This window comes from Excalfactoria chinensis, chromosome 3 (genome assembly GCF_039878825.1).
Source record: "Excalfactoria chinensis isolate bCotChi1 chromosome 3, bCotChi1.hap2, whole genome shotgun sequence".
Lineage (NCBI taxonomy): Eukaryota > Metazoa > Chordata > Aves > Galliformes > Phasianidae > Excalfactoria > Excalfactoria chinensis.
The window spans coordinates 37,998,853-38,020,092 of NC_092827.1; the positions used below are offsets into that span (position 1 = coordinate 37,998,853).

Here is a 21,240-nt window from a genome sequence, read left to right on the forward strand (position 1 = left end):
TTTGATTTAAACAAACTGTTGCACCTTTTCAAGATACACGCTGACAATGCAGCAAAGGAAATCCACAATGTTAGGATTTTCTTTGTTACAGTTGGACACTTCTGCCTTCCTTATATACATCATGCCAACTGGTAAATGTCTAAAAGTTTGCAAGATTATGAGCAACGCCATACATCATGTCTACAAAATCCTGCAACTACATTTGAGAAATGTTTTGGACAGTTATTTTTAAACAATACAGTCCAAAATTCAAAACTTTAAAACTGACCAATAATTGGAATAATCACAATTATAACCACGTTTTGCAACAAGAAGCCTTTTTTTTACTATAACTACAGCTTTCAGTTCCAGCATCATTAAGAGATTCTTCAAATTACGTTTTAAATATCCATTTCCCCAAGGATTTTCACTTATACCTAATTAGACTACTTACCCCATGCCATGTAATTCCCCATTGCCAAAACTGCTAAATGCTTCAATGAGAAGGAGGAGGGCACCAGTGGAGCAAGGCAGATGCAATGTCATTGGTTAACAATAGAGGTGTGAAGCAACTGCCGTAATTATAAAACTCATTAATTCACAGTGTTTAGTGGGAAAAAAAAAATAAAAATCCTTGGCAATAACTCTGCTGAAATGGCAATTCTTTTCAGCACTACATCGAACTGAAACAAACCTTCCAATTTACACCTTTAACAAGAACGAACAGTAATTCCAGTAGTAATTATGAAAATCAACATCTGCATAAAAGGGAAAAACTGTCAGCTATAATGGCATCCAGTATTCACACATGCTTGCCATCTTTCAAATCGACACATTTGGCATGCATGACCCCTAGCTGATTTTTAGTTTCATTCCTCTTAAGACTGTAAACAGACAATTCATAAAATTACTTTTCCAGAAAAACAAAAATGAAAACCAACAACCAACAACAACACAGAAAGAACTAATACATTTTACACTTTACAACTTCTGCCCTATACTAGGGCTTTGTCTGCAATAGTAGCTATTTTCCTTTGTGCTTTATAGATGTAAGATGTTTACAAGGATGAGGAGCTCTGGCATAAGACAGACAGCAGTAAGATCTGCTTGTGTCATTCATCTTCCCTATGCTACTCTTTAGCTTACGCAGTGTCATGAAACATCCCTCCATCTCTGCTAATCCTGTTCTCAAGCTTTCCCCTCCAAATATTTCTGAAAAAAAAAAAAAAAAAAAAAAAAGTTTCTATGTGTAGTTCTATGTGTAGACAATTTTCTCTTGGGAGAAAAAGACACTTTAAAAAGAGCAGATGGAGTAAAGCCCTCATGTTGAATACTGCATATTGTATTATTTAACTTGTGGATATTTCTTTTTTAAAAATCAGTCATTTTACATATAAAGTATACAGGAATCATGGAAGACTACCATTTTGAATTCAGCTGAATACACTGCATGTTATTTCATAGAATGTACAATGTTTTCTGACAACAGAAGTATAGATACTGCAGGGTCAGTGACAGTAACACCCCTATTTAGATTGTCTAACACTTTCCATTACAAAAGATTACTGTGGCCTTTATTTCTGAGCTGTAACACTCCGAATGTTTGCAGCAGGTGATTTAAATTTGTCAGGAAGAAAGTCTTTGTACTAGAAAAGTAGCTTTCCTAGTTTCATAAAATGCTGACTGGGTATTTTTTGAGAGAAACTGTTGAATAGCACTAATTTTTATTTATTTATTTATTTAACTTCCTGCTTGTATTTCCCCTCAGAAAAGGCAGCATGCCAAAACCATAAACATACAAGTAACATACATAAATGCGACTCCTGATTTTGAGGTCAACATTTGGAAATACAGGTATTAAAGAATTCAGTCCACTAGTATAAAATATGTAATACAGTTAATCAAATATGGGCAGAAATACATTTTAGGTTTTCCTGGATAGTGTTGTGGTACTTCTTCCTCCCAAATACATGCTTGTACAAGCGGAATTACACTATCTTCACACAGAAGGTTTTGTAGCTGTAAAAGCATAAATTCTTAAAAATACAATTCCTTTGTGATGATGTGTAATACTACCTGTTCACTGTACTCTGTACCTCTGAATTTGTACCCTGAGACCTTTTGCCTTGCACTGCACTTCATTACCGAACAGCCACCAGAATAACCATCCGAGCTGGTGCTATTGCAGAATAGGGCTTAAGGAAACGTGAGGTGCCTGGGAGACTGAAAGGAAAGCAATACAGGATATGGACCTTCCTCAAATGTACCCAAATTTATTAAAGGTGAGCAAAGTTATGGCTCTGATAAAAGTATGAGATGATGATATGCAGTTACTACTCTGGGATTTCAGTATTTTACCAAACCTAAAACAACCAATCAAACATTGAATCTGCACATGTTCTGAAGATTGCAAATGGACCGAAAAGAAAGAAACTTGCAGAATAATTTTGACATATTGATTCAACCAAGCACTTAAAACATCAAAAGTAACTCAGTTATATTACTGAAAACAATGACAACAACACCAAAAATAAATAACAAATCATGGAAGAAAGGCTTTTCTTAATTTTAGGATGTTTTTTCATACACTTCTAAATGTCTTTAAAAGTCGTGAGTTACATACGTATAAATTAAGAAAATATCATCACTTACTGTCAGAATTAAGAGCAATTCTTCAACACTGCTTTCAGGTTTCAGCTGATCTTTGAACATCCCAATAGTTGGGTGCTTCAAATAGTAGTAGGAAGCAATGCGGCCATATGTCAAAGGTTCAATACTACGGTTATCCTGTTAGGAGAGTAATCAAATATATGTACTTTTAACATAGTTCAATATGCATATCTACTAAAAAACAGTAAAGTATTTTAAGACTATATTATAAGAGAGAACAGTAAAAATGGCTTAGCATCATGATTTAGCTGCCAACCTGATTAAACTGAGTTTAGCTCTAAAGAGAAACTAAACCTTCAGATAAGGAGCATGCATCCAACTGTTCCCAATTTCTAGGAACGTGTATCTTAATGAACATACAGGTCTTACCTCCCCAATTTCAATACAGTAGGAACATTCCAAATCAAAGAGGGATTTCTCAACAAGGCTTGAGAGGTATTTGTTCATAGTGTCATGGCTCACATTCTCCAAGTTATAGTAACTAGAAGAATTGAAAACACATGCATCACACAAGTACTTATAACACACTGAAAATTTTAAACAATAACATATTGTAGGATAACTTACAGGGCCTCTATAATACACACACACTCTTGGAGCAAGAAACATGCACATTAAACAATTAAACACAGAACTATTCTCTGATATAGTCTAAAATGAGAAATGGAATACTAACACAAACACTTTAATTTAAAGAAAAAAGAAGAAAACCCACTCAGGACAGCAAATGTCCTTATATTCCCAGAACTCTGAAAATAAAAGTTGGACATATAGTAACAGCTCTTGAAAAAGTAAATGTACACAAATCCAAATGTTAATACTTGTTTTATATTTCTGTGTCATTTTATTGTCAAAGTTAAAATTACTTAATTGCTAATACTACAAAAATGGGTATTTGTCAGTGTGTTTATTTCACATGTTCTTTTACAGGTGAAAGCATTGGGGCAAACTGTATGTACTAACCATGTTTCTTTGTTATCTGTATTAGGGAAAAAAGGTTTATGAAGTGTGTTAAAACATACCTAGTGTATAAGAAAGACAACGTGGTCACAGTCAGTGCGCCTTAACAGTAGAACTTAAGATATATTTCTAAGATTCTTACTCACACAAACTAACATAATTTCAGGGAAAGTCTATACCCTGAAATCGACAGATAAAAACGTAATAAGACCTTGAGCATTAGCTTCAACAAAGGCACAAATTCAGAAAGTAACTTTTAAACTCAAACTAAAACTGAGAACACTCAGAAAGTTTCAAAATACTGAATTTAAGAAATGCAAGCACATTGTGCTATTTCAAAGAAGAAATTAAAAAAAAAAAGAAAAAATCCATGATCTTTTGGGTTATAAAAAAGCACATTAGAAAGCTTGTCCCTGCTCCTTTAATTCTGGAAGTTACTGTTACTCACACAGACTACTGAGACTGCTGCAATAATGAAAGATGCACCTTTGTTCCTACCAGCTGCTTTACTAAATGGCCTACTGTTTCCACTGTGCGCTCAGCATCTCGACTGGAAACGCCACGCACTGTAATGAAGATTAGCTTCTTTCAGTGTTATATTTTGTGCAGGTGTACAACGGGCTGTATAACTGTGTGCTGAGATTCATTTCAGTTGATTTTACATAGCTACATTTACACCTGAGTTAGTCTTTTTAACTCTCCTTACTGTCAGTGCAGAGAAGCACACACTTAGAGAATGCTATTCATCCGAGGTATTTCAGATTTCTCTTTTTGGATGAGGTGGAATCTGATCACTGACTCAGAAAGGGAATTTAGATTATCAGTTCAGTTGTTGATGTTGTATTAGGGGCAGAAGAATCCCATTCCATGATTTAAGCTCTATTCCCTTTACTATAATGCTGCTTTTAGCAAATTTCAAAAGACAGACGTGATTTAAGTACCAGAAGCACCGTTTCGTGACTGTTTTTTAATATAATCTAATAAGCAATAGTATTTTCTTAAAAGATTTTAACATTCCTTTATCTTATTTTGGAATAGCAGTAACATATAACTGAAGAAAAGCTGTATGCTAAATGGAATTACAGTTATTTCTGTTTCTTTTTTTCCTTTCTTGTTAATTGTAAATTATGGGGTTAGTTCACTGATTCTTCACTTATAATTGAATAAAGTTGGAGTAAAACACTACTGCAGTGAAAAATAATTATTACAAGTATGCTCGGCAGAGACAGTCAGTTACATTAGACAGCAAAATATCTATTTGGCAGTGGAATATTCAGCTCCATGGTATTATGTATCAGTTCATGATAAGATGATCTTAAATATTTACATCACAGTTGCTGTTTAAAGCAAAACAAGTAACTACACTGACTGAAAAGTTTTATCTGATAAACAACCACACAATCCTGCAAAGAAAACTTATTTGCAGCACAAGTAATTTTCAGCAGCTTAGTTTTCACTAAAGTCATGAAATCTTCTGAAGTAAAACAACAATGACATAAAAATGTCACTTGCAGCTTTTCTCCCCCTGAGATTTTAGCTAAAAACATAATAAACCCTGTTTATTAATAGAAATTACTGCATATCATTTTGCTTACCTTCTGAAAACAATCCAAGCAATTAACTACATATATTGTTTGAGTGTGAAAAGATTTTCTGTTTTATAGATGTAAACCACTAAAGATTCATTAGTATTTTCCTCCAAATTGAATCTAGCATTACTTAAACGACTAATTAAGGCACTTTGTTGTGACAGTATTTTAGACTTTCACTGTATTGTTTCAGCATCATTATCTGCAATGTCACAACACTGATGATGAATACTGATAAAGTTAGGGAAGAGATATGGGCAATACAATGAAATGATTTGTTACGACTGTAATTTCAGACAGTAATTCAAGGAGATTTTATCTTGTAGTCTAATTTTCAATACTGCACGCTGAAGACTTAATGATAGAATGCATTATATAGCCTTTTAAAAGTTAATTAATCTAAAATCTGTTGATTTTCAGTAAATTGTTGTCAGATTAAATATCTAGCTGCCTAGTGCAAACAAAACAATGTGAAGAAAAAATCTTAAATTACATGTAATCTTGAGTGAAGTGGAAGCGGTGTGTTTTAGCGACTACCTATAAAGGGGTAAATATAATTTTTAGTGCACCCACAGAAGCTTCTTGGTCATTCAGCATGATTTCCCTTAATAAACAGCAGAGCCATTCATCTAGAATAAACTATGTTAAAATCATTAGCAAAAACAGAGATACTGTGTAGACATTAGGTGGTATTTTGAATGTGCTGGAATAAAAGCAAGTAGAATTTTGCATGTTGGCATGCTCCAAATATAAATACTGCCTTGTATGTAAGTTCCTCTAGGAAGCTATATTACCTAACTATTTAATTACAGATAAAGAATAAAAACAATGCAGTTTCATGCTCACTGCATTGAATCATCTAGTCATTATTTTCCCTTTGCTATAAACAGACAGCCTACCTTTTTATCAGCACACCATTTCATTTATTTCACAGTGAAGCCCAGTTTCACAATAATTGACTTGTCAGAAGCTCTAATTTATGAGGCTGGGCTCTGTAAGCCTTCTCCTATATTGGACTCAACCTGCACACAAGCAGGGTTGAATATTTACAATGCTGTTAACAGGTGCTGAGTTGTTTAATGATTCTAATAGCCAGAAGCGTACTGAGAAAGCCAGCGGGATCACAATTACAGGCTGTTTGAACACAACAATTACTCGTCCCCTGAGAGGTGTGAAAGTCAAAGGCAGTTTTATCCTAACAACATCTAGCACATGGGCTAGACAGGCTAACTTCCATTAGTAGTCCATTGGGAAAAAGCAATAACAAACCCCTAGGTATCATAAGAATTTACAAAGTATGTAAAATTTAAACGATCAAAAACTTCTATAAAAGAATACATTTAAAAATCCCAAACCTTGTAAAGGTTATTAAAAACAACAATCCATGAAACATAAACTTATTTCTCTAGTCTAAGGAAGTGTGGAATTTCATCAGCTGAAAAAGATAGAGACATGCAGGAACATAAAATGTAGATGAAGTTACACAAAACATTTAGGACTTCATGTGAATGGTGGCAATCATTTCCTGTTTAGCTTATGTAAACCTGACCTGAGATCTCTCTAGGAAATTTTTCATCAGCCTTGAAATGATCCTGCTATAACTGTCAATGCTGTGAAGTCGTATGTTACAGCACCATGTTTTTTATGTTCAGATTATACCGTAGTAATAGGGACAAACATAATGAAACTCAGTGGCAGAGTCAGCCAAACATATTAAAAAAAGAAAGTTGCTAGTTGGAAGGCCATTGGAAACAAACTGCACTCACATGACTTCCAGAATGTGTGCTTTCTGATGTTACAGTCCTGAAAGATGAATTTTGTTATGAATAAGCACGGGAGAAGCACAGATAGTTGCTTTCACAAAAATCTTTTCTGCAGTTCCCAACTGTGCCTGATCTCATCATCTTGTGGCCTTTGATGTCTGCAACACCATGCAAGTGGTACTGAGTAGATGTCACAACTGATGGACTTTCATAGGTGGAGACATGTGACAATGTACCAATCCATTTCTACTGCCAAGGCATCACCGACTGTTTGCAGTCTGAGACTGGCATGCTAAAATGCACCAGAGCATGCAGAAATACTACAGCCGGTAATATACATCTGTATTTTACATGTACACATTAATTTATTGCATTCATATATTTGCTTTAACAAATATTTTTCTCTTCACTTTTTCTTTTCATCTTCCTTACTTCATCTGTAACCCACCTTCTGATATAATTCCAAAGAAATCCTAAAAGTCTGTGCTTTTGTCACTGGATTCTATACAAATCATTCTATTTTGACTGGATGAATATGATTTCATTTTTACACTGGAAATTATTATGGAATAATGGTAATCATTATTTTTAATCTTCTGTTTTATTCATGTTACAAAGGTTGTTCTGAAATCAGTGCCTCCTATTTCATTATATTGGCCCACGTCATCAGAGGCAAATATTGGTGGTATGGCAGTAGTAGTTGAACCTTCCCACCAAAACTCCATTACATTTTGTTGCTGTGCAACTGATGGCAGCAGAATGCATGAAGCAAAGGTGCAGCACTGACTTTCACCATGTTGAAAAAAATTGTATCCATTCACACTCATTGTCAGTTGTTGAAAGTTTATGGAGACCAAACAGTAGATGTCCGCACAGTGAGGTGGTAGGTAATGTATTTCAACAGTAGCATCAGCAATGTGAAAGACAAGCAAGCCAAGTGGCCATGCACAACTGTCATACCACAAAATGAAGAATCTCAATCAGTTCATCTACACAGATCAGCAGATTATGGCAAGGGAACTGCATACAGACCTGAATGCTGGCTTTAGTGCATTAGAAATGATGATACCAACATTGAAATATTGCAAAGTTTGAGCCAGGTGGTTCCCAAAAATGCTCACATGGGAGCTGAAATAACACTGTATGCAAGTTTGTCAGAACCTATTGAAGCAATACAAGGCTGAAGGTGACAGTTTCCTGGATGGACACTTTCCATCATTATAATGGAAAGATGAGATGTGGTGTCACTACAACTAGTGAGAGTCAAAAAAGCAGTTCATGGAGCGCTGATGTGAACACCCCAATGAAGAAAAAGTTCAAGACATAGCCCTCATTAAGTAAAATGACATGCACTGTCTTTTTTGAGAAGGAAAGAGATGATCCTTCTGGATTTCCTGGAACCCAGACAATCAGTCAACTCTGATCACTACATCACAACACTGACTAAGCTGAAGGACTGAACTTCCAGAGTCAGGACAGAGAAGACAACCTTTCTCTAGCAGCACAACAATGCCAGGCCTCTCATCAGTTTGAAGACCAAGGAATGCATTGCCAGTCTTGTCTGGATTGTTGTATCACATTCACTGTACAGTCCAAATTTAATGCCTTCTGATTTCCTCTGTTTGAGCCAATGAAAAATTGATTGCATAGGCAACATTTTCCTAGCAACAACAACATCATAATGGCTGTGAACAGGTCAGCTCTGCTGGTGCAGATTTTTATGTGTGGCATACAGGCTCTTGTTCATTTCTGGTGAAAATTTACAGCTAAAGTTATAAAATAGAGTTTTGTAGCTGAGAATTTGCTTTTTCAGATAGTGTTGTTATGCTCCTTGTATCTACTATAGTTGTCATGGAAATAAGTAGGAGGCATTAATTTTGGATCAACTTGTATTGGACACTCTCAGCTAATTATAGTGAGGAAAGAAAATTCGGAGTAAAATATAAATGTATGATTAGTGATAACAATTTAAGTATGAGATAATTTCATTTAGTTATAGTTCACAATACATTTTTTCACATAAACAACAAAAGGATACAACAAAGTGAAACAGATTAATAATAATTGCCATAATTAATATTTCTTTCAAGTTGTCAGAAGAAATTTACACAGAAAATTAATTTTACCAGTGCAAATGTATACATACACACACATATAAATATACATAAAAGCCCACACATTTTAAGAGTGGTATGATGTAAGTTCTCAGAACATCTAAAAATTAACATTCCAGATGAAAGCTGATTCTGCCCAGCTTAACATATGTTGTAAATTTCTATTTCCCTTTTACTGCATATGTATCTGGAAAATATAACCTGATTTACAGAAAACGTTTCCCATAGCAATTTTTCTTTTGTAGAATGTTGCAGATTATAATCTTTTATAGGAGTAAAAGAATGAAACAGTCAATGAATTCCAGCCAAGGAAAGAAGATCTTCAGTCTGCTAGCTATGACAGATGAGCCTCTCAAAATAGACCCTTTCAAAGAACAAGGCACTTAGTTGATCAATCTTTAAACATGATCTTGACTAAGTAGAGAACATAAAGGTTAAAGTTGTATGTGGAAAGAAGAACACATTATAGTTCTTGACTGAAATAGTATGGAAACTCAGACTTAAACTACAAATTCAAAAGTCTCTACATTGCTTTGGGGAAGTGAAAAAAAAAAACCAAAAAAAACCAACGAAAACCCTCTGTATACTGAAATTGATACACTTTGCTAAGCAGTTTTATTTGGACCACCCTTCTTGTTTGCACATCATCTTTTGAACATGTGCATGCACAAGGGTATTCAGTGTGCCACTGGTTGAAACTAGCACTCAGCTACTCCACTGTCCCAAATCAACAGCTCAACTACTCCTCTAAACTACACATTTCACAGACTGCAGGATATGGAGATTCATCAGAAAGGAAAACTAAAATGGTTTGATGAAAAAAAGTGTTGTATCACGCAAAGATTTTTTTTTTTTTTTTAATAACACTATTTATATAGTTGTTATTACAAGACTAACAAAGTATCTCATGTGCCACAAAAAACATCTTAATTATTTACATCTCTAGAAGAAACTGAGCAACTTACAGCAAAAGAATACTTTGATGTTTATCTCACCATAAAAGTAGATTAATATTTATAAAATAATTTAATTTAAATTACTAACATTGTAAGTAAGGCACTTTATGGTACTGGTTTGCAATAGAATGATCCTAGATTTGTTTACGCAGCTTTAATATAGAAGTAGCTTAAACTGGCAGTAAATAAGATTATAAATCTTTTGCATACTACCTAAGACCATTATTTCAGAGATTTACAGCATCACATGCAATGCCTTTCATGCCAAAGAATCCCAAGGCAATTTACCAGCCATGCATATGGGAATTACTTATTTACCACTAAGGTACAGCCAGTCACCTGCTACTGGAAAATAACTTGTTTCATGATGGAGAGAATGTCAACATTCTGAGTAGCTACTGTGTAAGTACCCAAAACAAAATGTAGTCATTGTGAAAAAATAACCTAAAGCTCTGAACTATTAAGGACCACAAACTGTTCTTGTCTGGTATTATCAAGTATATAATATATTCATTTATGGCACAGTAAATACCATTACTGGACAGCAATTTACTACAAGTTATCTTAACCCGCACTGATTTCATAAAACTCTTCAGTTTTCTTTTGATGTATCTCATCTAAACACTGATTCAATTAAAATACTACGTATAGCATGTATGTCCAGGAATGCTACTAACTGGCAAGTTTAGTAAATTTGGATGAAACTTTGTAGTAATTATTAACACATCAAAGAAAGGAAAAGTGTGTACATCCGTTGCATTTGTGCTTGGTATCTAGAAATGACCTCTCTGGCAGAGTCAGTAATGTCCTTCATTTTTGTCTCTGCATGACTGAGTACAAAAGGAATGCTGAGTACTTCTGTGTGGATGAGATGTTGGGGAAAGCAGATAAACTTGTGAACTGTTCCAGTCTGGTTGTGTGGTATTCCAATAAAAGACTCCAAATTCATTAGAAAACTCACTTTGCATTCCTATCCTGCCATTATGGACACGACTAGTCAAGATCTGTTCATATTGCCTTCACTACAATGACCTTGCTTATCACTATGAAATAATGGGCTAGATTTTCCCAGTTTCCCAATTAAAGCATCTGCTGGGAAAAAACAGCCATTAGTGAACACAACAAATCCATTTCAGTGGGAACCTTCTTTTACGCTGGGGAGAGCTTGCCTATAAGATCATACTACATTTACCTACGAATCATATGTTTTGTCTTAAAATACTACTTACCACAGATACCACATAATTAAAGCTTGCTGAAGATAAATCAACACTTCTGTAGAGCAATGCAATAGTAAGGCATTTTAAAATAACATCACTTATTCTTTATACTAAAAAAGAATACGCAATTTTCAACGTTAGTTGTGGTTTGGATCATAGCTTTACCTTCATCTAACCTAGATGAAAGAATTTAGCTGTTTGTTCCTCTCAGGCAAAAACATCTTTCACATAGATTTATTCATTTTGTTAGTTCTAACACTGCATTTTTATTTCCTAAGATTAGATGGAAATTCTGTCCTGTAGGATATTCTTAGAATGGAGCTAGATGTAGACTTCAAAACTAATGAAGACAGAAAAAAAGAATTAGAGGAAGTTATTGTTCTGTCTTTTTTCACCTGCAAGTTTCAGCATCAGTTGACTGTGAAGAACTCAACTGAAATTTCACCCAAACATTATAGCAGTAGCTTGATTTCAGAAATATGATGTTCTAATTTGTCAAGAAATGTCTAATTCTGTATTTGACACACTATTTTGGTGGGTGATTGATCACATGATACATAACATACCATTTACCCGAAACAATATTGTGGCAAAGGCAGGCTAGTTGCTGGAACAGCTCAGAATGATCTGCATACCAGCTGGAACTAGGCAGGATGATATCAATCACTGAAAATATTGCACACATGGTTTCACCAGGAACCCCTAATGAAAGTAAACTTTATCACAGACAAACAGCTGATAGCTATTCTCTTATTTATTAGCAAAACTCAATCTTTGTAGATTTTCTTTAGAAAACTGGGCATAACATATCAATGTTAAAAAAGTATCACGCTATAAATATAATATCTAAAAGAATGTGATAATCTGCAGTTTTATTTTAGGGATACTGATATAGCCCTCTCAATAATGCCATTTTATAGTTGTTAATAAATTGTAACATAAGTTATCTGCCAAAAATGCATTTATATTTAGAGAAAAAAAATCGTGCACACAAGTTTCATTCCATGTGTGGGCCAGTAAGACTCATACAGTAGAGACTGCTAACTATTCCAGGCTTCAACAACAGCAGGATCACCTTTGGATCAACTTTACCCTAAAGCTACCTTTAGATTAAATTGCATTTGTATTTTATACTCACGTTGGGTTCATTATAAGTCGTCGGAAGAAATAAGTCCAAGTGATATAATCCATTGCATCCTGCTTAGAAGTAATAGTTCCAGCAGCAATTTCAGCATTCAAGTGGTCAGCCAGCACATCTAATAAGCTGAAGAACAGGAAACAAGAGGATTTTGCTAACTTTACAATCACAGAGACAGGTAATAAATATAGTTTGTAGACTTGTGCATTAAAAGGTTTATTACTTTAAATCTGAAAATATTATATATTTATTTTCCAGTGAAAGAGAGGAAGAGAAGAAGTGAAGATGGGATGTAATTGCAAGGTCAGTCATCTTCTTTACATGATATTGGTATGAAGCTCAAATTATTTTTTGATTGGACCAAGAATGCACATGTTTAAGTAATTCATGGAATGCATTCAGATGGAGCTACTCAGTGATAAACTTCTGAATGCTGTATGTTGACCATATGATCGTGTTGGTTTAATCCAACAGAAAATCATACAGAAAGACAAACAGGAAATGAAACAGTGGCAATGGCTTATCTAATACCTGGCAGATACTTGAGAGGCTATTAAAATTACATCAAAATTGCTACCCCAGATTTTTCTTTATCTTCACTGAATGTAGGGAGAAAACAAACAAGCAAACAAACCTGGTTTTACCCAGAAAGGTCTAAACTCAAACAGAGAAGAGCAAATACAGTTTAAAATGATTCTTACAGAGTAAAATACTATTTTAGTTTCATCAAATGGAACAAAGACCTTCGCTTGGAGATCTAATGAGATCATGCCTGGCTGCAGTTCAGTCAGGGAATGGTAAATATCTTTAAAGATTAGCCTGATTTTTCCTGTATTATAATCCTTTTACTTTTCTTACTGTTCTTTTCCTATTGCCAAAAGTAAACAATAATTAGGAATGAGTGCTGTATTTCAAACCCATGACCAGTGAAAGCACAAGGCCTGTCATGCAAGTTGTGTACTCAAGTCATACAATTAATGCACAGACAATCCCTAATAGAAAAAATCTGTAATTAAAAAAATCCAAAATTTAATTTTAAACATTGGAAGTACTACACAGGGCTGATAAATCTGCTGTCTGGTACAACAAGATGAGAAAGCATTCCAAAACTAAAATACTTCAAAAAAAAAAAAAAAAAAAAAAAAGAAAAAGAAAAAGAAAAAAAAAGCTCTCCAGAGTTCATCTTTGAAGCTATGAAGCTCTTCAAGTATCTTTGATGATCATAAAAGAGCAGTACAACCCTCTGAGTCAATCAGATCACAACCTACACAAAACTTAATGAGATTACTATTAACATGTGAACCTTCATCTGAAAGTTCATCAAATATTGTTTTTATATAGTGAAGGATATAATGTATCTAATTGCTGATATTAATAAATATATAAACACAAAACAACCTGTGAGAAGTATGGAATAGCTGCAGTATTCCCAAGAGGAACTTGATGTGACTGTTATACTGAAGATATGATTTTGTTATCTACAAAAACTGTTTACTTTCTTATGAGTAGATTTTCTGGTTTATCCTAGTGCAATGTAGTCCGGATATACCATAAACCTTTTAATCGTGTTGCTCTTCTAACTAGCTATTATTTTGATGAAGTTTAACCTCTAGCTTTTTGTGCTAAGTGGAATTACATCTTTACTGTTCTTTTTTTAATTAAAAAAAGTAAGGCTTGGCTTCCTAGAGAAATGCCTCCATGTACTTTCTTTGCAAAAAAAATTATCAAAGTCCTTCTGTGCAGCACAGAATTAAGCTCCAAGTGCACCTATCCATTTCAACTACATTTCACAGGTGGATAGCATGCTCCAGCTCCTGAAAATCTCCTGATCAGACAGACATCCAATTAGTGTTCATGTTGAGGGACCGAGCTTCCATTGAAGAACAATACTGTGAATTCTTCATTGCTAAGAAAAGTTCTCATTAATGCTCATGCTTGATTAGAAGTCTAAAAATTTCTCCATGAAACATGCATGCAAAGGAGATTGATTTAATCAGATTTGCTTTTTGGTGAGCATCTGTTAAAAGAATTGAGACATAGGCTACTCAAGAAAACCCAACTGTGAGAGGCAGCGAAAAGGTATTTTTTCTGTGTTTTCTGACAAAAATCTCGCAATTCAGAAGTGAAAGGTGTTGAAGTTTAGTAATCATTTACACTAGGCACACTTCTTTTTGAACTTGTGAGATTTTTAAGAGTGTGATATCTACACATTTTCTAGGTGAAAAGGACTGGAAAGCCATCTTTTTTTTTTTTTTTTTCCCCACATTAGGAATTTGTAATAGAACTTCAGAGAGAGTTGTAGGGATCACAAATAGTTGTCCTGCGCACTTGCCTTGAAGAACAGTTTATTGTTTGAGACAACAACCAGAAGCAGAAAAGTGTTTGTAATATTATCTAGAAATGAATTAAAGAGTTCAACAATGCTTCAGGACTCATGGAAGAAAGGAAAGAAGGATGGATAACATTATTTTCTTTAATGATTTTACTCTAGTACTCTGATATTTAGAAGATATGAAGATTTATTTTTCTGTATCCCTCATATGTATTACTGTTGGCAGTTTCATTAGCTTTTCTGATTGCTTCAGCTTTACCTGGATTCCACTGGGAAAGGTTCATACAGAAATTTTTTGTAGAAGTCTTTCTTGATATCATGAACTAGAATTACAGCTTTGCCTTGGTCATCGAATTGTGGTCTGCCTGCACGCCCCATCATCTGAAGTACATCTGCCAGAGAAACAAAAACATATAAAGCAAATGTATTTAAATAAAATGTAGAAATAAAAGTATTCATTTCTATATAATGTGTAGTAAAATATTTATTTTTTTATTTATTTGGTCTTTTACGCTCTATTGGTTTTGACATAGCTAATTTTTTTCCCAACTCATAGATTTATAATGGACCTCTTTCTGGCAGAGACTATCTTCTTGCGACTACCCATTGCTATAGTATCTAGGCCTACATCTAGTATAAATTTCTCCTACTCTCCTTCCATTTCACATACATCCCTCATTTGATATCAGGAAATTAATGATAAGAGAACTTGTGAATCCTACAATGGCAATTGCATATAATTTCCTAAATTTCTAGTATTTTCCTTCACTGTACAGTACAAGCCTTTCTGCTGTATATAATTTCCTTGGTTTTTAATGTTTTAGAGGAAAAAAATGGTAACAGGAACTTCTAATTGTTGACAGCTATGATATCTGCTACTCAAACTCCAGGACAAACTGGATTTGTTACAAGTACTAAAGTAGAGAGGGTTTCATATCATACATTGTCCCTGGATCACAATATACAAATTTAAAAGTAGATAAGGTTAAAGCTTACCTAAACCACTCTACCTGCAAATACTAGTTAGTTAGAGATCTCTAGAAACACAGAAAACACCAGTTTGAATGAAATATGCTCAACTTTCTAACTGCCCGCCAGTACAGGTATGCTTATCATTTATCAGTCTCTTTTCATAATCTGAGAAGTTCATCAGCATAGGCCTTTCTTTGTCCCTCTTAACAGAGCTCCGATCCCTTTCTGGTGCCTTCAGCATTTAAGTTGGAAAAAACAACAGAAATGTTATATTATGTTAAAACTTATGTTTTGTGCATACTGTGAGATCTTTGATATCTGCAGGATATGTAGTTTGCAGAACCTAGCATTTTAAAAAAGATTTTATTTGGCCTGAGAAGCAAAGTAACCTTTTTTGGCCCAGTGTACATCTGTGTATTGTGGCTGAAAAAGGACAAGCCAGAAAGCATAGAATATGACATAGGAATGGACAATGACTGGAGAAAAAGCTGCTACTAATCAACAAAAGTTTTCAGTGCACTTTGACTTGTTATACACATAAACTACATTAGACACCAATTTTTTAAAATTATTTTATTCATTTTGCAAATCTAGAAGCAACACAAAACATAAAACGGAACTAGTCCGAAAACTGTATTTCTGAATAGGTGTCATACACCTACAGGGGAAGATGAAACTTTTTGCTATTCTAGTATGGCGTTTGAAATTCTACATAATACCACATAGAAAATGGATTTACCAAAAAAAAAAAAAAAAAAAAAAAAAAAAAAGTCAGGATGTGACTTTTGCCAGTATTCCCCTACATAATTATTCGAAATCTATATTTTTTCTACTGACTCAGTGCTACTTTTTTTGCTGCTTTTAACCACCGAAGTAAACTCCCCAAATGCCAAATTCTATCCAAATGGCTGAGTAAATGTCTGGAAATTGAGAGAAGGACCTCCACAAAACCTCTGACTTCACTGAAAGAAGCTTTTTTACTTATTTTGAAATTACTGCACACACCAGAATGAATCATTCTGCACTCTGCTGCTTCCTTGTAGTCAAAACATCCCTAATACAAAAAGGAAAGTTCAGCAGGGAGAAGCCAAGTTAAGGATGGAACAGCAAAAGCATATTTGAGGGCTGCACTAAAGACAGTATTGTGAACATTTGGAATTATTTCCAAACAAAACTTTAAATTTTCATTTAAGCACTGCTGAAAAACTGTATTACCTACCCATATGACTTCCAAATACATGAATAGTCTCTAGAAAGTGCTCCAAACCACAGCACGTTTTTCTCCATAAAATAAAGAATCTACACTTTCTGTTGCAGTGCAGATAACAAAATCTAAATCATAGATGGTAACTTCTGTTAGTTTTCCCAAGAAGTCTTATATAAAACTTAAGAACCGAACAACCTCTACTATGCAGGTAAACTCAGATCAAAAAGGTAATAAACAATGAAAGCATAAACCTTTCCTAAAGCCTTTGTGTGTACTTGTACAAATTATTTCTAGAACAGCACAGTAAGGTTCCAGTGCTCACCAAGTTTCCAATTTCTTTTGAAAACATTATTTTACCATTTACTCTGTATTACAGTCCCTTAGATTCAACAAGAAATCTAAAACATGAGTTGGTTTCTCTCCTCAGCACTTTTCCCTATTCACTAATAAAGTCAGTTGCCACTGCTCTTCCAGTCAGGAAGTATGAGATACTAGTTCTGTAAAGAGGCTGTTTGTACGGGGTTTACATGAGCCAGTCTGTCACAAAATGCAAGTGTTCATGGCTAAGCTCCTAGGTCATAACAGAATCCTTGAACAAGGGAGCCTGGAAATAGATCTCAAGTATCCTGAAGACCACTAACCACTAAATTAAGACCATTATGGGTTATTCGGAGAAGTAACCTGTGTATTATTTTCAGTTCAAACTTTTTTCACTAGTAAGCTTCTCTTGCAAAAAAGATGTGTGGCTAAAAGGATGCAAGATCTCTGTATTACAGATAACACTTAGATTGTCTTTAGGTGTACATACCTCTGGCACAGTACTAGATCATTTAATAAACTTTCTCTTATGAAAAGAGAAAGAGAAAACAGAACAGGAAACCTGGAATAAATTTAGCTTGTCTTCATTCTTCAAGCTTAGTACCATCCAGACAAATATTCTCCCTGTCTGAGCTCTGAAATAAGTTCCTCAAGTGTTCAGTTTCCTAAGCCTGTTGAAAGCACTGCAGAGCAGCTTATGAAAAGGTGGAAATTGCTGGAGGGCAGGAAGCAATAGAACTCTCTGCCAAACCAGGAATTTAAACATTTAATTAAGCTGATTAATTTTGAAACATTACTGAAGATACCACTAGCTAAAATTTTTGTATACTGTCAAGTAATGACATAAATTTTATGTTCTCATACAAGTATAACTCAATTTTTGTACCACAGGTAAGTTCATTGTTAAAATTCTTTTTTCTATTTTAGAAAACTGTTTCAAAAATAAAGAACTATTATTTGTGAGAAAGCCTCCTTTTATCCATATTACTGGACATCTAAATACAACTCTGTATTGTCCCTTTATATCTATTTTGAATGATATGCATTAACAGTACTTGAAAAGGAAAAAAAAAAACAAACAAAATGGAAACTTTTCCTATCACATAAAACCTTCAGAGTTGTCTTACAGCTCACATTAAACAAAGAAACCCATCCTAACAAATTTTAGCCTCTACCTAATTTAGGTATTCTCATTGGTTTGTTACTAAATAATTCAGATCATTTGCATATACTCGAAATAAATTTCAGCATATGAACATTCCCATAATTTATGTCAGTACCTGTAATGGGATAATCCACATAACGCCTTGTTTTTCCATCATAGTATTCTGTTCCTTTAACAATTACTAAATGAGCTGGAAAATTTACACCCCAAGCTAATGTGCTTGTAGCAATAAGAACCTACAAAGAGAAAGGAAGATTAATGAGGTATATGTAACAAAAAGCCAACTTTTAAAATTCCATGTAAAACTCATTATGGTAGGATTCAAAGAACAAACATACCTGGATTTTACAGTTCACAAACAATTCTTCCACAGTTTTCCTGTCTCTCTCATGCAGACCAGCATGGTGCATGCCAATTCCAAAAGCGAGAGTCAGCTTCAAATTTGAATCTCTAACTGTCCCTATAATGTCATTCATCTGTAACAGAGCAAATGGTTACATATTTTTAAAACAGAATACTCAGACATTTTTAAAATTTCATTGTTAATGTTATCTTATTTTTATAGCAAAGATAATTTGCTCAACTGTTTACACACATGGGAAAACATGGTCTGCTCTTTGAGCAGTTTTTCAGCCTAAAAGAATCAAATACTACATTAAGAGTGGGGGAAAGATACATGACTTTATTGGTACACTAAGCGGAATGGATAAGGAAATGAAAAAGAGAAAAACTTTGTGACAGGTCTACAAATGCTGTGTATTCTGCTCTGTATTAGCCTAATGTAATTTCTGGTATAAAAATACAGGAAATCCATGCTACCAGTAATACAATCCGGAAAAATAAATTTGGTTTTCTCATGCCTATGAAAAGATAGACACGTTTCTACAATTTGTTAATTCTATAACTAGTATCCATGAACAGAGTTCTTGATTCACATGCTGAAATGCAAATTCGAGGTAATGTTTTGAGAGTGAGTTTGTAATTTACAAATTCAAATCCAGTAGAAAAATCCAACATATAGAAAATATTTTAATTTGGAACTTAGAAGTTTAGATAAAAAGTTAATATTTCTACTTCTCCTCTCCTCCACCCTCCCCTTCTTCTGCCTGCCACCCCCCAACCGAGATTTCGGAAACCTTTTAACTACTCTCTACATTTCTTGCCAAAGTTTTCATGTAATAAGTTCCGCAATAAACTCAAGTATTTCTGTAGACTACTTCTATGAAAAGCACCTCACAAGTAATGAACACAAGCTTTCTAACTTTGTCTTCCTTAGTGACTTTACCCCTCAATACTCTTTCCATTGTCGTATTTCAAAACCCATTCATTATGTTATGTGATTTTCATATAGTTATAGCCAGGAACTTTCAAAGCTCATCTCTTATTAGTGGTTTCCTGGTGCCACCAGCAGTGGCATAGTGATATTGCATACTTATAGGCATTTTTTCATAGTTAACCTAGAACGTATATCCAAGATTAAGAAAAATAGTTGTTAAAGTCATTTTTTTGAAAGAAAAATGTTTAAGCTCAACTGAGTATCATGAAGCACTAAGTTTTCATACCTGTGCAACTGCAGTGATATATCATTTCCACTTTGTCTCTGAGACGTTGCACTTCTGGAGCTCACAACTGTGAGTTTCTCTGAATGTTTTCTAGGCTTTATAATTGTCAGACCTTAATATTAATATAACTGCCCCTGTGCCTAAGCCCAATTAACATGTAGCATCCCTTAAAGTTACAAAAAAAGCCAGAGAACATGAGTCTATACAGAGCATCAAATAAATAAATAAATAAATAAATAAATAAAATTGTTGGGAAGAGCAAATTGCAAAGCAGTTTAAAAAGCCTTTTGTTGAAGTAATGGTGACTGAAACAGGATACTAACAGAGAACTAAATTTACAAAAATACTATTTAAGTTTTGGCACTGTCCAATCAGTCTGAACTAACTAATGAAAGCCGCAAAACTTCATTTTCTCTTGTAACGCAGCTGTCTGTATGTTCTTTACGCTATCCTGTATCCTGGCATGTGTAAGAGAAAAGGACGCACAGAAGAGAGGACTATAAAACTTTGAAATGAAAGGAAGCTATAAGAAAAAAGCAATAGACTGGGAAGTGAAGAGGGAATAAGTCTGCTTAGGAAAGGGAAACAATAAGCGGGGTACGTAAGCAGAAGAGAATAAAAAGAACTAAATGAAAGGAGGATATGTTAAAGGATAAAGTCTATCTCTCTAGATAAAAAACAGCAAACTTTTGATTTCTCTAGTGAGCATGTAGCTGTGATTGTAGTGTAGACAACATTAATTATGACCCATCTTAAAGACTTCTACTTCTAAGACGAAAAATAACTGGATAAAATGAGAATCTATGTACTGTTTTTCTTTACAGTTATGACCACCAGCTATAGTAGTAACTGTAGTTGATCAGCTATATTAGTAACCATATATTCAAATGTATTAAAGCTCTTCTCTCCCCCCCATCCCCACACACAGACTTACGAAGTAGTATTAGCATAGTGCTTAGATAGATACTGAGAAATAAGAGTTTTATGTATACATTTCAGAGATGAGGAAGTCAGATAAAAAGTGGAAAACAGCACCAGGAAATATCAGGAAAAGACACTGAAACATAAATTCATTTATAATTTACTTAATCTCTGTGTTTAAAAACTGACAAAAGATATTGAATTGCTTTTAAAAATTAAATTGATTTAAAAATTAAATTTTTATCCTCCACAGCAAGAATTATCACCTTATGACAATCACATCTTTAACGTAGGGGAACAAGTCAGTTACAATGACATTCATCTCATTATTCACATGAGCAGAATTTGATATTGGGAAAATAATGAATAAAATC

General features: G+C 34.2%; 1 protein-coding gene across 3 annotated transcripts in view; it reads right to left on the minus strand.

Annotated features, from left to right (window-relative positions):
- ASCC3 (activating signal cointegrator 1 complex subunit 3) overlaps positions 1 to 21,240 on the minus strand; it is a 253,149-nt gene that overhangs the window by 36,747 nt on the left and 195,162 nt on the right. For all 3 annotated transcript variants that reach the window (XM_072331536.1, XM_072331537.1, XM_072331538.1), the window contains exons 31-36: positions 18,722 to 18,859; positions 18,499 to 18,619; positions 14,981 to 15,113; positions 12,390 to 12,515; positions 3,019 to 3,130; positions 2,632 to 2,766 (exon numbers count right to left, since the gene is read on the minus strand). In XM_072331536.1, coding sequence (XP_072187637.1) covers positions 2,632 to 2,766; positions 3,019 to 3,130; positions 12,390 to 12,515; positions 14,981 to 15,113; positions 18,499 to 18,619; positions 18,722 to 18,859 — 765 coding nt within the window. The remainder of the gene's footprint in view (positions 1 to 2,631; positions 2,767 to 3,018; positions 3,131 to 12,389; positions 12,516 to 14,980; positions 15,114 to 18,498; positions 18,620 to 18,721; positions 18,860 to 21,240) is intronic.